At 35.1% G+C, this 16215-nt stretch overlaps 1 protein-coding gene across 1 annotated transcript; it reads left to right on the plus strand.

The window, feature by feature from the left end:
• Positions 1–1117: 1117 nt before the first annotated feature.
• CTXN1 (cortexin 1) lies at positions 1118–1490 on the plus strand. Its single transcript, XM_053700717.1, has one exon. It carries the CDS (start codon positions 1118–1120, stop codon positions 1427–1429), a length of 312 nt encoding a protein of 103 aa, XP_053556692.1. The 3' UTR covers positions 1430–1490.
• The last annotated feature ends 14725 nt before the right edge of the window (positions 1491–16215 follow it).

Consider the following 16215-nt stretch of genomic DNA (forward strand, 5'->3'; position numbering starts at 1 on the left):
GAATTGGAATACAGGCATTCATTAATGTAAGCATATCTTGTTACAATGTAGAATAATACAGAACAGTAACTATCAAAAACAAACATATAAACAAAATTCTATTCAATTAAAATAGAATAATTTGCATTATAACATAAATAGGTTCCAAAAATATTGATTATATTGTAGTAATTCTTTGGGGGGGGGGGAATCAATACCCAAAGCAGAGCATCTTGTGTGAGATATAAAATGAGTATGCATACTATTCAAAAGGGACAATGTACTCAAGGAAGTAGCTGATAAGAGTTACTTATTCAAACACGTTACAGGAATACTCTTTCAGATAAGCTGGTTTCTAGCTCTCTCAACCTCACTTGGAGGTTGATTTCTGCTGCTGACTCTTGATTACATTATTTCTATAGCAAATAGTGCAGTACTATATGTTTTTGTATATGTGGTGGTTTTAAAAGGCAACTAAAATATTTAAAAATTCTCCAATAAAACTATTTTATTTTTGTCACACAGCAAAGTTGACTGCATTTTATTTGCTGTTCACTTTAACTATGTATATATATGATTATGGTTGACAAAAATGTAGGACTAGATTACAAGTGAAGCACTAAATTATCGTGTTCCTGCAAATGGGCTCCTTTTTCAGTTTGTTGAAGTGTGATATTTAACCAGCCATTACAAGTATTCAAATACATATATATTTTAAAATTCTGCCCATAGCTGTGCTACTTACCCCTTTCACTGTGCGAGGTTCTAATGCTGTCTGTGACGGCATCAGAACAAGACTCCCATATGAGCCTATGGAAGTGTGCTCTCATTTGCGCAATGCTTCCTAGTAATGCGAACACAAGCTTGCGTTCCCATTGAAATTTACATGTAATGCCAGTGCACATTATTGTGCTCTGGTATTACAAAGGGAAGCGCTAATATCGATTGGACACAAGCTATATTTAGTGCTCCACTTTTAATCTAGCCTAAGTATTTAATTATAATTAATTGTGTAAATATATTTTGTTCATATTGCTACAGAATTCTAAAACATATTCTAAAGCTATCAAGTGCCCACACCTATTAACCCTTTTGTCTAATCGACATATCTACATATATTTATTCACAGGTGGTGTAGATGCCTTATCCTGACACTCTGAATCCTAAGGGGTTGCACTGTTATGCTGCTACTATGGATGAAGAATCAGCTACAGATTTTGAACTGCTACTTTCTCCTACACTCTTGGACCACCGTTCAGGCGCCATTGGGATGGACGCTGAGCAGAAGACAGTGTTTGCATTCGTCATTCTCCTGCTGGTTTTCCTGGTCATTCTCATGGTCCGCTGCTTTCGAATACTTCTGGACCCTTATAGCAGGATGCCTGCCTCCTCATGGACAGACCATAAAGAGGGTCTAGAAAGGGGCCAGTTTGATTATGCCTTAGTGTGAAATATAACATTAATACCTAATGCTTTCTGTCTCTTAAATGGTGGTTGTAGTAAAGACACCAGTGTCTTCAGGTCAAGTGGAGCAGATAGAATCTATCCTTGTCTATGTTTCAAATGGATTTAGTGAATTTTTGGTTGGATTGCTTTAAATGTATAAGAAAAACATAGACAGTGACAGTCTAGCCCCTCAACCTATAGCCAGTCGGTAGCCTTACACTGATACTGATAGAGTAATCATTGCTAATATGATACTCAGTTGAATAGTGTTGTGAATCGTGATGCCTTTAACTTATATGAACATTCCAGGCCTGAATTATTACAGGGCCCTTCAGCTGTTGCTGGCACACCAGTCTGCCAAAGTGTTTGTTTAAATATCTCTTTCTTGAGTTTGTTTTCCTCATTACTACCTCTTTGTCTGTACTTAGATATATATTTTAATCTGTTATTTTTTTCCTTTTAATTGTAATTATATCCAACATTTTCTATGCTGGAAATGGTGGAATCCTCCCTATTGGTATTGTTGGCAGACGTGCATTTTTTGTTGTGGATTTAGTAATCAAACGCATAAATATGTTGATTTTGTAGCTTGTGATACATGAAGTAATGACGTGTCTGTTAGTGAGCTAGTATAGTAAATAGGTGGACAGGAATTGTTATCATTGTGCTCTGGTACTACAAAGTGGAGTGCTAATATCGACTGGACGCAAGCTATATTTAGTGCTCCACTTGTAATCTAGCCTGAGTAAGACACAGGTTAATCATTAACCATAAAAAGTAGCAAGAAGTTTATTGGTTTCTATTTCATCTCAAACTATAGTTATTTTCTTATTTTCCATTTGTTCTATGTCATTCACACTTTATTCTGGCAACTTTTTCATCTTTCTATACAAATTTCATCTCATTTGTATCTCCATGTTCTAGCCCATTCATATTTAATGTTTTCCTGGTCTGTTTACCGAGGGATAGTGAACTTATGGCACAAGTGCCCAAGTTGGCATTCATATAAAAATCACTGGCACCCTGCCTCTTAACTACCGTCATACTACTTAGTTTCCTTGGCCTCTATTTGTAACACTTAATTATTTTTCTTGAATCCATTCTATATATCATCAACGTATTGTGCATTATAATACATATTATAAATTATAAAGTAAAATAGATTTAATGAGTTTTCAATGTCCTTTTAGATTTTAAAAAAAGGATACTATGGCCATTCAAATTATTTTTTTGTACCAGATTATCATCAATACGACTACACATTTTCAAAATGTTCTCTACCTATGATTATCATGTTTGCTTTTCTAATCTTTCTATCTCACACCCATGCCTTGTAACATTTTAAAAATATTGCCCTAGTGGTAATTGTATTTCTTCTCTTGTTCAAGAGATGTTATCACTTGAAAGTAATTTTGCTTTTTGAAAGGTATTTGAAAATAAGATGCCTTCTCTTACTATAGTTTTTACTGAATGCCCTGATCAGATTTTCTGAGAGAGTGGTGATGTCTCAGTTAATCCTTATCCAAATCTTGATTAATAAAAAAGAAAAGTAAATTTTTTTGTTATATAATTTTTTCCCTCTTTTATATTTGTGGTTCCTATTAGTGCTGTTTTTTAGATACAACAAATGTACTGAATGTAGGGACTTCTTGCCATTCTAAATGACAAAATGCACCTTAATGGTACCTGGATGTAATTGCAGCAAATATTCCCTTGTATTTATTTTCAATAAGCTCCATAACTTTGCATTTCATAATAAAACATCACTATGCTCTCCATATTCCTTTAGAAAAGACAAAGAGTAAGGGGATTTAACCTCAGAGAAATTATAGTTGCCAGTGTTTATAGTTGAAACTTTGATCCTCTCTGGAAGTTATGGTTCTCTTGAAAGGAAAATATAATCTTGAGATGTGCAAGAAAGGGAAGGACTATTTGTTATGGGAAAAAGCTGAGATGTTATTCATGGTGGACATTGCAACGGTAAAATGTATTTAATTTAATTTAAAAAATATTTATTTCTCTCTGACCTTGAAAGCTTAAAATTGAAATCTAAAAAAAAAAGTAAAAGCTTTGGATGGCAAAAAAGAAAGAGAAAAAAGTTTCTAAGTAAAGGAAATATGTGAAGTTTTTGAATGTCCCTTTACAAAGTCAAAGAACAAAATGATCAAGTTGTGGTGTTTTCAGTTAAAGTGGAATTAATTTCAAAATAATGTTTTTAGCTAGATTTGAAACAAACTTTTTTTCTGCATATATATTAACCAATTAAAATAATGAAGAAGTCTCTGAGTTATAAGCTGCTTTGTGACAAAGGTGCACAACTGTCACTTTAAATGCAAAGGGTGAAATTTAAAAAGTAAATTACAAATGTTGATCTTCTAGACATTGAATACTGAAATACTGAACGGGCTAATTCATCAACATTAACTGTACTCAGGAGACACTAACACACCAGATTTTCAGGTACCTTTGTTGAGAGCAGGTTAGTAGCCTTAGCAAACAAGCAACTCATTTCTTTATATGTGCACTGATTCAGATATCCTTAAAATTTGACCAGTTATTGGATCCTAAGGACAGAATTGAAGAACTGTGATTTAAAACATAGTTGTGTTTATGGGATGTAGTCTAGGAACAGATTTGAACCATTTAAATGCATTTTAAACTTAAAGTGAATGTAAATTTTGATGATAAAGTGCCCGGTTTTTAAAAATTCGATTAAAAACAAGGGCACTTTAATTCATATAAATTTATATTTCACTCGTGTTGTGAAAATACTTACCTTTTAATCTTGACAGCAGCTGCATCGCTTCCTCCGCCCGTCGCAAAGCCTCTTCCTGGGTCTAAAATGAGGAATCCGGCTTCCTCCAATCACAGTGTTGAATCAGACACTGATTTCCCCGGGGGGAAGCCGTGATTAGAGGATGACCGATCCGTCATTTCTGACGTAGGAAGAGTCTTGCGAGTCTTGCGGCTGTCAAGATTAAAAGGTATTTTCACAACACGAGTGAAATGTAAATGTTGATGAATTAAAGTGCCCCTGTTTTTAATTGAATTTTTAAAAACCGGGCACTTTATCATCAAAATTTACATTCACTTTAAATGAAAACATTTAAATCTAATATAATGAGCATTCTTTTTGTGGGTAGATTCTCTTCTATTAATGAAAAGCTTATCATGTGATACTTTTTAACTGTAATAGAATCTAATTTAACAATGTAAGCATTTAATGCTTACATTAAATTATTTTCAGTTTGGCTTGAGTGTACCCCCCCCCCACACACACACACACAGAAACACAAAATGGAGATATTGCTCTTTAATACCTATTCCATTCCTTAGCATTAAAGGAGGACAATAATAAAATATGAAAAAACAGCCATAACTAAATAGTTTTCATAGGTTTTGGTTCTGTCTGTGGATGGGACTAAGTGACAGTCTTTTTAAGAAAGATATGAGAGTAGTGAACACAGAAGCACATGGATGAGAGCACAATATAAGGCACTGGTATGTGGGGATTGTTGAGCATCAATGTTTTTTTTACAGACAGACTCCACATAATTAAATTAGTTACATTCCATTTATCTGTGATATTCAAATGTATTGGTACAATGTGTTTAGGTTTCTATATTGTCTTTATGAGATTATTGCTGTTTTGTGTTAATACGTCTGTTACTTTAAACTGTTGAGGAACTTCTGGAACAATGCACAAAACAAACTAGCTCCAGGAAAAGGTAAAAGTAGCAAAATAGGAAGTATTAATTATGTATAATGTCACGGTTTGTAACATGAAGCATTCTGGGAATCCATTGCTCTTTAATTGGTTGATCTCTTGATAATTTAATAACAGTGACATTTGGGAACCGGAACTCTCAGGTTGATCTCTGGGTAATATGACTATTGGCATTCTGGGTCTTGTAGTCATGTTTACAAGGTTGCATCAGTTCATACATGCTACTTATGTTGATATAAACTGTTATCAGCTAATGTTGATAGGGGAATCAAAATATAATTTTACTATTCACAGCCTTGAGCTGGATATGCACAACATTTTATGAAAATTGGCATTAACAATATATTAAATTTACAAATTTAGTAGTTTACTTTTAAGTTTGATTTATTGTTATTGGTGAATTTTGGAATATTACTCAATTAAAATATATTTTTCAATGAAACGCCACATTTTAAATACCCCCAGAATATATATCTGTTTATTTAAAAGCATCTTAGGATTGTAGGCAAGTGATACTACTATCTAAAGCTTATGGGGCAGAATTATCAAGCTTCAAATGGAGCTTGATGCCCCTGTTTCTGTGCGAGCCTTCAGGCTCGCCAGAAACAGCAGTTATCGAAGCAGCGGTCTAAAGACCGCTGCTCCATAACTTGTCCGCTGCCTCTGAGGCTGTGGTCTGCAATCCGCCTGATCCTATACGATCAGCCTGATTGACACCCCCTGCTAGCAGCCGTTTGGCCGTGAATCTGCAGTGTTAATTTCAGCGATGTCTGTCGGACATGATACGCTACAGCGTATCATGTTAGACAGACATTGATAAATCGGCCCCTATGTATTTAGTTAAAGGCAATGAGAGAAGCAACATGATCTGTAATTGAAAGGCTTTTAGATGGATGGGCACAGTTTCAATGGCTAACCTGGTAGTTCTATCTCATGCACCAAATAACAGATTGTATCTTCTACTGCTTGTTTAGTATGGTGTACAATGTCTGTACTATAGAAGAAATATAATTATTTAGTACTCTGTAATTGGTTACTGCTAGCTTTGTAGGTGGAAACCATAAAATGGGTTTACATCAAGCTTTATTAACTACAGTAATTCAGAGATAGATAAAAAAAATTAAAGGGACAGTAAAGTCATAATGAGACATTCATGATTCAGATAGAGAATACAATTTTAAACAACTTTCCAATTTACTTCTATTATTTAATTTGCTTCCTTCTCTTGTTATTCTTTGCTGAAAGGTTTAACTAGGTAAGCTCAAGAGCAGCAAATAACCTAGGTTCTAGCTGCTGATTGGTGGCTGCAGATCTATTCAGCTTGTCATTGGCTCACCCATGTGTTCAGTTAGAAACCAGTAGTGCATTGCTGCTTCTTCAACAAATGATACCAAGAGAACGAAAGAAATTTGATAATAGAAGTAAACTGGAAAGTTGTTTAAAATTGTATGTTCTATCTAAATCATGAAATATTTTTTTTGGGTTTCATGTCCCTTTAACTGTCCCAGATATCCTTAAAGTCATGGAAGATTTGTCATTTGAAAATCAAGTAAAATGAAAGAGTCCACTTTCCTCCTTGTCCTTTAGGAACATTGTGACTCCCTTTCTCAACATCCAAAGTTCCAATAAATATTTGTGTCCCATTCTCGTAGTCCATCCTTCCCTTAAGCATCCTTTCTTTCCTTTTTCTCACAAACATTATTTTATTCTTCCTTTCCCCATTTCCTAAATCTTTCCCTGAGTGTTTTTCAAGCAGATACATAATAAATTAATGTGTTAGTAAATATAGCTTCTATGTTTTCCTTGATTTGTTCATATGAAGTGTTATTATAAATAAGTCACTACATACCCCATATCACTCCATGATAAATCTTCCCCTACTTTATCATTATCTCACTCAAATCCCTACCCATCTGGCTCCTACAAATCCTCCTCTATCTTATTTCTCTTTATATGTCCAATGAATAAAGATTAGTGCATTGCAACATGACTTTATTAAATATGTCTCTTGCAGAGTAATGCAGTTTTACAGAAAGTGGGTTGCCCTTTCCAGTAAAGGTCCTAAGTGAAACATAAGAGAATTTGGATATCATCAGGTTGTGAATATCGGCATAAATTGAACTTGCTTATTTCTATTGTAGGGTTTCGTGATTACCATATAAAAATTATATTATCTATTAACAGGACATGACTCAAGTAGAACGGGATTTTAAACAACTTTCCAGTTTACTTCTATTATGAAATTTGTTTCATTCTCTTTGTATAGTTTTTTGAAGGAGCAACTATGTACTACTGTGAGCTAGCTGAACACATCTGGTAAACCAATGCAACGAGGCATTTATGTGCAGCCACCAATCAGCAGCTAGCTTCCAGCAATGAATTGCTTCTCCTTAGCCTACCTATTTATTATTTTCAACTAAGAATAGCAAGAGAATAAAGCAAATTTAATAATAGGGTTTCATGTTTCTTTAATGAACTGCAAGATAAAAGTGTTTGTAGATGTACAAGTTATAGCATCATAACTTGTTTTGAGAATAAGATTATACTTGAAAGGCTTCCTCATTGTATTAACATGTATGCCCACAAAATGCAACCTTTATAGGTGTTTTATTTATACTGAATTTAATATGAAATATCATATGTGTGGGTGAACACTATGGGGTCAATTTATCAAGCTCCATACGGTCTAAAGACTGCGGCTCCATAACCTGTCTGCCTGCTCTGAGGCAGCGGACAGAAATTAACCCGATCGAATATGATCGGGTTGATTGACACCCCCTGCTAGCGGCCACAAATCTGCAGGGGGCAGCATTGCCCCAGCAATTTACGAGAACTGCTGGTGCAATGATAAATGTCAACAGCATATTCTGCTGTTTAACTTATCTTCTACTACAGCTGTGTTCTATAAACGCTCCTCTATCCTCTCATTTAAAATGCCCCTTGTTATACGTTCCCAGCCTGCTACAATAAATGAGGGATCCATATGTCTTATTTCCTAATTTCTCCTACAACTCTATATCTAATTTAATCAAAGAAAGCTCCTAAAAGCATTTGCCTAAACTGCAATTGTAACCTGTTTTATAATTAGCTAAATTTTCTATTAAATGCAGCCTATGGGGCCGATTTAGCACGGCCCGAATGGGGCCGTATATACGCCGGAAACAGGAGTTAAAAAGCAGCGGTCCTCTGAGGCTGCGGACATCAATTTGCCCAATAGAATACAATCGGGTTGATTGACACCCCCTGCTAGCAGCAGGGGGCTGTATTGCACAAGCAGTTCCCCAGAACTGCTTGTGCAATGTTAAATGCCGACAGCGTATGCTGTCGGCATTCCGCGATGCAGGGCGAATATATGATTTGTTATAGCGAATCATGTCCGCCTGGGGTATAATAAATCTACCTCTATCTTTCCTCCATATGTCCTCTCAATTCCTTAGATACACTAGAAGGAAAATTTTGCAAGATTGTAGAAGGACAAGCTCTCAAGTAGTGAACCTATACACCTGCAACCGCCCCTTGCGATGCTGCATCAAGTGGCAAAATGTAACATTTCATAAGAGATCTCTTGTGCAATTCATATTTTATTCTATGGGAAATATTTACTGACATGAAGAAATACGTGAGATTTAGTTTATAGTTGTATACAGTATGGAAACTGGAGAGATTATTCCAGACGTTTTGAATCAATGAGAGTCTTTCCTAACCCTGGTTCTTGTGACAAACCAACAAACCACAGTTGAGAGACACTACATCTTAAAAATAGTGAGTAACTGGTTTCTGCTTTTACATCAACCTAATGAAAATCAATGTCGTTAGGTTGCAAGACTGGGCTTAAAGGGACAGTCTACACCAGAATATTTATTGTTTTAAAAGATAGATAATCCCTTTATTACCCATTCCCTAGTTTTGCATAACCAACACAGTTATATTAATACACATTTTACCTCTGTGATTATCTTCTATCTAAGCCTCTGCAAACTGCTCCTTATTTTAGTTCTTTTGACAGACTTGCATTTTAGCCAATTAGTGCTGGCTCCTAGGAACTCCATGTGCATGAGCACAGTGTTATCTATAAGAAACACATGAACTAACATCCTCTAGTGGTGAAAAACTGTCAAAAAGCCCTGAGCTAAGAGGCGGTCTTCAAGGGCTTAGAAATTAGCATATAAACCTCCTAGATTTCAACTAAGAATACCAAGAGAACAAAGCAAAATTGGTGATAGAAGTAAACTGGAAAATTGTTTAAAATTACATGCACTATCTGAATAATGAAAGTTTGTTTTGGACTAGACTGTCCCTTTAAGAAACAATTATAAATTATCTTCTCGCTTTGCTATTTTACTCACTGTTCCCATAAGTACTAAGTTACTCCATCCCCATAGTTTCCTTGCAATCACCTTATTTAAATTAAGTATTTTGCTGCTTTCTACATATTTTCTTTTAACTTATCCATTTCAATACTTCTTTAGTTTAACACTTATTTTCAATTGGCTTCTTATTTTGGAAAAAAATATAAACCCAAACCTCCTATCAATAATAGTTTGTTTCTTGATACAAATCTCAGAATAAAATTAAATGGTTTTGGTGTGTAATCACTCAGCTCCTTACAATACTTGTACATTGCACCTAAATGTAAGCTCTTGTAGGAAACATACTTTATAAACTTATATGCTACAAAATATAGTTGTATTGTGTACTATCTATATTATACAATCAGATTATTTTAAAAGCTGACTGCAAGCTTAACATGGAAGGGGGCGATCTTTATTTCAAGGCAGACAGAATAAACAGTTTAACCTACCAGTGAGTAACGACTGTTTTGTACCTTAAAGGGACATGAAACCAAAAATTGATCTTTGATGACAACTTTCTAATTTACTTCTGTTTCATGTCCCTTTAAGAATATTTTTCATTCATTAACAAGTAATTCTACATTTTATTGTATTTTCAAGTAAACACTGTACACAATTACTTTAATAAATTATTGCATTTAGAGTGATGTTACTTTTTTTTTATTTATAATCAATTTTTTTTATAACCCTCTGTGTGCCTATTTTTTATATACTCTAATAAAAGTTTAGTACATTTCTTTTATTATGTGGTGTAAATGTGGTTGATTTGCTTAAAGCCCTTAAACGTTGTAGCAATTTATAATGTTGAGAAAAGGCTTACCTATGAGGCACCCTGCTCTACAATGTTTATTCAGTTTCAAGTTATTCAAATTGTCGTTTGTCATTTAAAAATAAGAAGCATTTTAAAAGTCTAGTGAAGTGATACAATATATATATATATTATATGGTTTCCCATCTGCCTCTGTGCCTAATAGTTGTACAATACAATATAAAATATAAATGTGCAAATAACAATGTCAAGCAGGTTACTGCATGACGTGTAATTTATCTAGGCTTTGGTTTCTAAGATATATTTATATTCTTAAATGAACCAAGGAGACCTTCTGTAACATTCCATTTCATAACTCCTTTAACTTATGAGCCATCTTCATTTCCCAAAATCCAGGTACTAGAGAAGAATATTTATCTATTGAGCATAATTATAACAATATTTTGTTTGTTTTTGTGGGGGGGTTGTGCATATTTTTATCGCTAGTACCAAATAGTTTTGTTTTTTGGGAAGTGGAGGATCTCTAAAGGTTTAGGGTTTGGTTAAAAGGCACTATTTTGTTACAGTGAGTAAAAACACTGTAATACTGAAGCTTTAATCTATCTTCCAAATTATATAGCAAAGTCCAAATGTTGCAGTGGCATACTCAATTCTATCTCAAAAACATCAAAATTAGAGTAGATTCTTGTCAGGTTGAAAAGCGTTAAACATATTGGGGTATATTTATGTAAGTGCAAGCGGACATGATACAATGTAGCGTATCATGTCCGCTGCACATCGATAAATGATGACAGCATACGCTGATGGCATTTAACAGTGCATCAGCAGTTCTTGTGAACTGCTGGTGCAATGCTGCCCCCTGCAGATTTGGGGGTGTCAATTAGCCCAATCATATTCGATCGGGTTAATTTCTGTCCGCAGCCTCAGAGCAGGCGGACAAGTTATGGAGCAGCGGTCTTTAGACTCCATACGGAGCTTGATAAATTGACCCCATTGCATCTATAAAATTATCACAGACTACAATGGAGAACTTTATCAAAACAAAAATTAAACTTTTCAAGAGGCATGGAATCTGCGCATTTATTAGATCATACACTGTTCACTCACAATGTTACAGCAGCTGTTTCTCCTTCTTCAGGTAACTTGCTATCTCAATTTTTGGACTTGCTAAATGAATTGTTACTAATTGTCAACTAGGTGCAGTGAGATTGTAAGCACCTCTATGCCTTAAGGATTAGTTGGTGTGAATAAATGCTTGATATTTCTTCTGAGGACAGATGAAAAATAATTACAATGTTATACCAAGGGCAGGATGTATACTGCAATTTGGCATTAATGGACCTTCTATTTATATTAATAAAAGTGGAAATGTGGAAACCTCAGTAACCTGTCTCTGTTTATTTTTGTATCGGCTATGCAGTTTACAGGGTTATGCATCAACAAAATGTATTGCTTCAGTAGAATTTAAGATTCAAAACACATATATTCTGTACTATTACACTACAATACAAAATAATTATATTTTAACAATTTTCAGGTGTTGGCATTTGGCACTATGGAGTGACATATAAAGCATTGGTTGAAATCCATTTCATGATTCTTGAACATTCTGAGCTAAACGATAGCTTCATCACACTAATAGATGTCCCACATATGTAATCATAACATTTAATTTAAGAAGAAAGAATGGCTTACTTTTTAGAATGCACATAAATCATCATTATCTTCACAACTCTAAATTACTTTTACATTGGTATCTTATGCCAAGATAACTGAAAAATATCCACCTACACACTTCAAGCTTTTGGAGGAGGGGATGCTGTGAAGCCTGATCTGTGCCACATTTTTGGTGAGAATTCAAGTTTCACATTTCATAATTTGACTTCAAAGTCATAGGTTCACTCTTGAGCTGCTCACTGCCCTCCTAAATAATCTCAAGCAATCCAAAGTATCAGTAGCATACATACATGATTAAGGGTTAACACCGAACAATCTTGTAGGCTTTTCGTTCCAGGGATTTAGAAGAGCAGAAAAGCACTCACAAAATAAATGTGAGTGCAGAGAACAAGCAAACTGCTGCTCTTAACGAGTATGGATTCCTCGGAAGAAACAAGTCGAGTTTCTTGGTCAAATTTACAGAGTTTATTGGTCCCATTGCTACTGCTCAACAACCAGTAGAATATTTTTAACATATCTCCGTTAATAAAAGACAACAGCTTCATCACACTATTTTCCTTAACTGACTTTACCTGGAAGAAAGAACAAAAAAAATAAACATTAACAAATGTAACAGATGGTTAAGGGCTTTTCCCCCTTCCCTTTCCATGCAGCTCTTTCCCCTGTCAACCATACTTTTTCCCCATATCCCCTCAGCTCCCGGCCTGTAATATATATCCAAGTAATTCATGGACTAAATCATAAGAAGATTTATACAGGGCATATCCCCGTTGAAAGAGTTCTCTCCATCTTTTTACCCATTTGCTGGATATAACTATACTGATGGAAAGTCTATTTGCTACTTGATGTTTTTCATTCGCCATTCAAAAAAGTTAAAATATAGAAAAAAGTGTAAAAATGAAAAAAATTGATTGATTGTGATTCCTCTGCTATCAGAATTTCATATGAGAACAAAAGCTATGGATGTGATTACAATCTATCATAATTATCACCACATTAAGCGGTTAGAGATGGGGCAATTTCAATGTCAACAAGATCACAATTGGCCATTTACATTGTTTATTGGCAACAGATTTTTCATTCTTTAGGTGAAAATGGGCTTTTTCTGTCCAGAATCAAAATTTTCATGTATTAAATTCAACAGCTAAAAGGACTTAAAGGGACAGGAAACCCCAAATTTTCTTTCTTAATTTGGATAGAACATACATTTTAAACAACTTTCCAATTTGAAGGGACACTGAACCCACATTTTTTCTTTCTTGATTCAGATAGAGTATGACATTTTAAGCAACTTTCTAATTTACTCCTATTATCAAATTTTCTTTATTCTCTTGGTATCTTTATTTGAAATGCAAGAATGTAAGTTTAGATGCCGGCCCATTTTTGGTGAACAACCTTGGTTGTCCTTGCTGATTGGTGGATATAAAAGTGTTATCCAGAGTTCTGAACCCAAAAAAAAATCAGAGGCCTTCTTTTTCAAATAAAGATAGCAAGAGAACAAAGAAATGTTGATAATAGGAGTAAATTAGAAAGTTGCCTAAAATTGCATGCTCTATCTGAATCACGAAAGAAAAAAGTTGGGTTCAGTGTCCCTTTAATTTTATTATTAAATTTGCTTCATTCCTTGTTATCCTTTGCTGAAGGAACAGCATTGCTCTACAGGGAGTGCAGAATTATTAGGCAAATTAGTATTTTGACCACATCATCCTCTTTATGCATGTTGTCTTACTCCAAGCTATATAGGCTCGAAAGCCTACTACCAATTAAGCATATTAGGTGATGTGCATCTCTGTAATGAGAAGGGGTGTGGTCTAATGACATCAACACCCTATATCAGGTGTGCATAATTATTAGGCAACTTCCTTTCCTTTGGCAAAATGGGTCAAAAGAAGGACTTGACAGGCTCAGAAAAGTCAAAAATAGTGAGATATCTTGCAGAGGGATGCAGCACTCTTAAAATTGCAAAGCTTCTGAAGCGTGATCATCGAACAATCAAGCGTTTCATTCAAAATAGTCAACAGGGTCGCAAGAAGCGTGTGGAAAAACCAAGGCGCAAAATAACTGCCCATGAACTGAGAAAAGTCAAGCGTGCAGCTGCCAAGATGCCACTTGCCACCAGTTTGGCCATATTTCAGAGCTGCAACATCACTGGAGTGCCCAAAAGCACAAGGTGTGCAATACTCAGAGACATGGCCAAGGTAAGAAAGGCTGAAAGACGACCACCACTGAACAAGACACACAAGCTGAAACGTCAAGACTGGGTCAAGAAATATCTCAAGACTGATTTTTCTAAGGTTTTATGGACTGATGAAATGAGAGTGAGTCTTGATGGGCCAGATGGATGGGCCCGTGGCTGGATTGGTAAAGGGCAGAGAGCTCCAGTCCGACTCAGACGCCAGCAAGGTGGAGGTGGAGTACTGGTTTGGGCTGGTATCATCAAAGATGAGCTTGTGGGGCCTTTTTCGGGTTGAGGATGGAGTCAAGCTCAACTCCCAGTCCTACTGCCAGTTTCTGGAAGACACCTTCTTCAAGCAGTGGTACAGGAAGAAGTCTGCATCCTTCAAGAAAAACATGATTTTCATGCAGGACAATGCTCCATCACACGCGTCCAAGTACTCCACAGCGTGGCTGGCAAGAAAGGGTATAAAAGAAGAAAATCTAATGACATGGCATCCTTGTTCACCTGATCTGAACCCCATTGAGAACCTGTGGTCCATCATCAAATGTGAGATTTACAAGGAGGGAAAACAGTACACCTCTCTGAACAGTGTCTGGGAGGCTGTGGTTGCTGCTGCATGCAATGTTGATGGTGAACAGATCAAAACACTGACAGAATCCATGGATGGCAGGCTTTTGAGTGTCCTTGCAAAGAAAGGTGGCTATATTGGTCACTGATTTGTTTTTGTTTTGTTTTTGAATGTCAGAAATGTATATTTGTGAATGTTGAGATGTTATATTGGTTTTACTGGTAAAAATAAATAATTGAAATGGGTATATATTTGTTTTTTGTTAAGTTGCCTAATAATTATGCACAGTAATAGTCACCTGCACACACAGATATCCCCCTTAAATAGCTATAACTAAAAACAAACTAAAAACTACTTCCAAAACTATTCAGCTTTGATATTAATTAGTTTTTTGGGTTCATTGAGAACATGGTTGTTGTTTAATAATAAAATTAATCCTCAATAATACAACTTGCCTAATAATTCTGCACTCCCTGTATTGGCAGCTAGATGAACACATCTAGTTAGCCAATCACAAGAGACAAATGTTGGCAGGCACCAATCAGCAGCTAGCCTCCACTAGTGAGGATATGTGCATATTCTTATTCAACAAGGGATACCAAGAGAACAAAGAACATTTGAAAATAGAACTGCCTTTAAAAGTGTCTTAAAATAAAATGCTCTATCTGAATCATGCAAATTTATTTTTGACTTTCCTATCCCTTTAATAAACCCCAGACAACAACACTTTTTATCTTGTTTGATTGATTGTGATTCCTCTGCTATCAGAATTTCATATGAGAACAATAGTTATGGATGTGATTACAATCTATCATAATTATCACCACGTAAGCGGATAGAGATGGGCCAATTTCAATGTCAACAAGATCACAATTGGCCATTTACATTGTTTATTGGCAACAGATTTTTCATTCTTTAGGTGAAAATGGGCTTTTTCTGTCCAGAATCAAAATTTTCACGTATTAAATTCAACAACTAAAAGGACTTAAAGGGACAGGAAACCCCACATTTTCTTTCATAATTTGGATAGAACATACATTTTTTTTTTTTAAATTTTTTTATTTATAACCAGCAATACATACAACAAGAAAAAAGAACATATCTTGCGCCGCGCAGGGCCCATAAAGACAAGAAAGAAATAACATAAAATCAAAAGCAAAAGATTTATCAATGTTATTAACATTTCACCAAATTAAGTTGTATATTCTGCTGGGTTCTTTTATTTTATTTTTTTCTCCTTACAAAACAATTTTCTCGATCGTCATGACCTTCATGACGTCACAAACAAAACTTGGATAGAACATACATTTTAAACAACTTTCCAATTTGAAGGGACACTGAACCCACATTTTTTTCTTTCTTGATTCAGATAGAGAATTACATTTTAAACAACTTTCTAATTTACTCCTATTATCAGATTGTCTTTATTCTCTTGGTATCTTTATTTGAAATGCAAGAATGTTATTACATTTGCTTCATTCCTTGTTATCCTTTGCTGAAGGAACAGCATTGCTCTAC

The sequence above is a fragment of the Bombina bombina genome, chromosome 2 (genome assembly GCF_027579735.1).
Source record: "Bombina bombina isolate aBomBom1 chromosome 2, aBomBom1.pri, whole genome shotgun sequence".
Taxonomy (NCBI): Eukaryota; Metazoa; Chordata; class Amphibia; order Anura; family Bombinatoridae; genus Bombina; species Bombina bombina.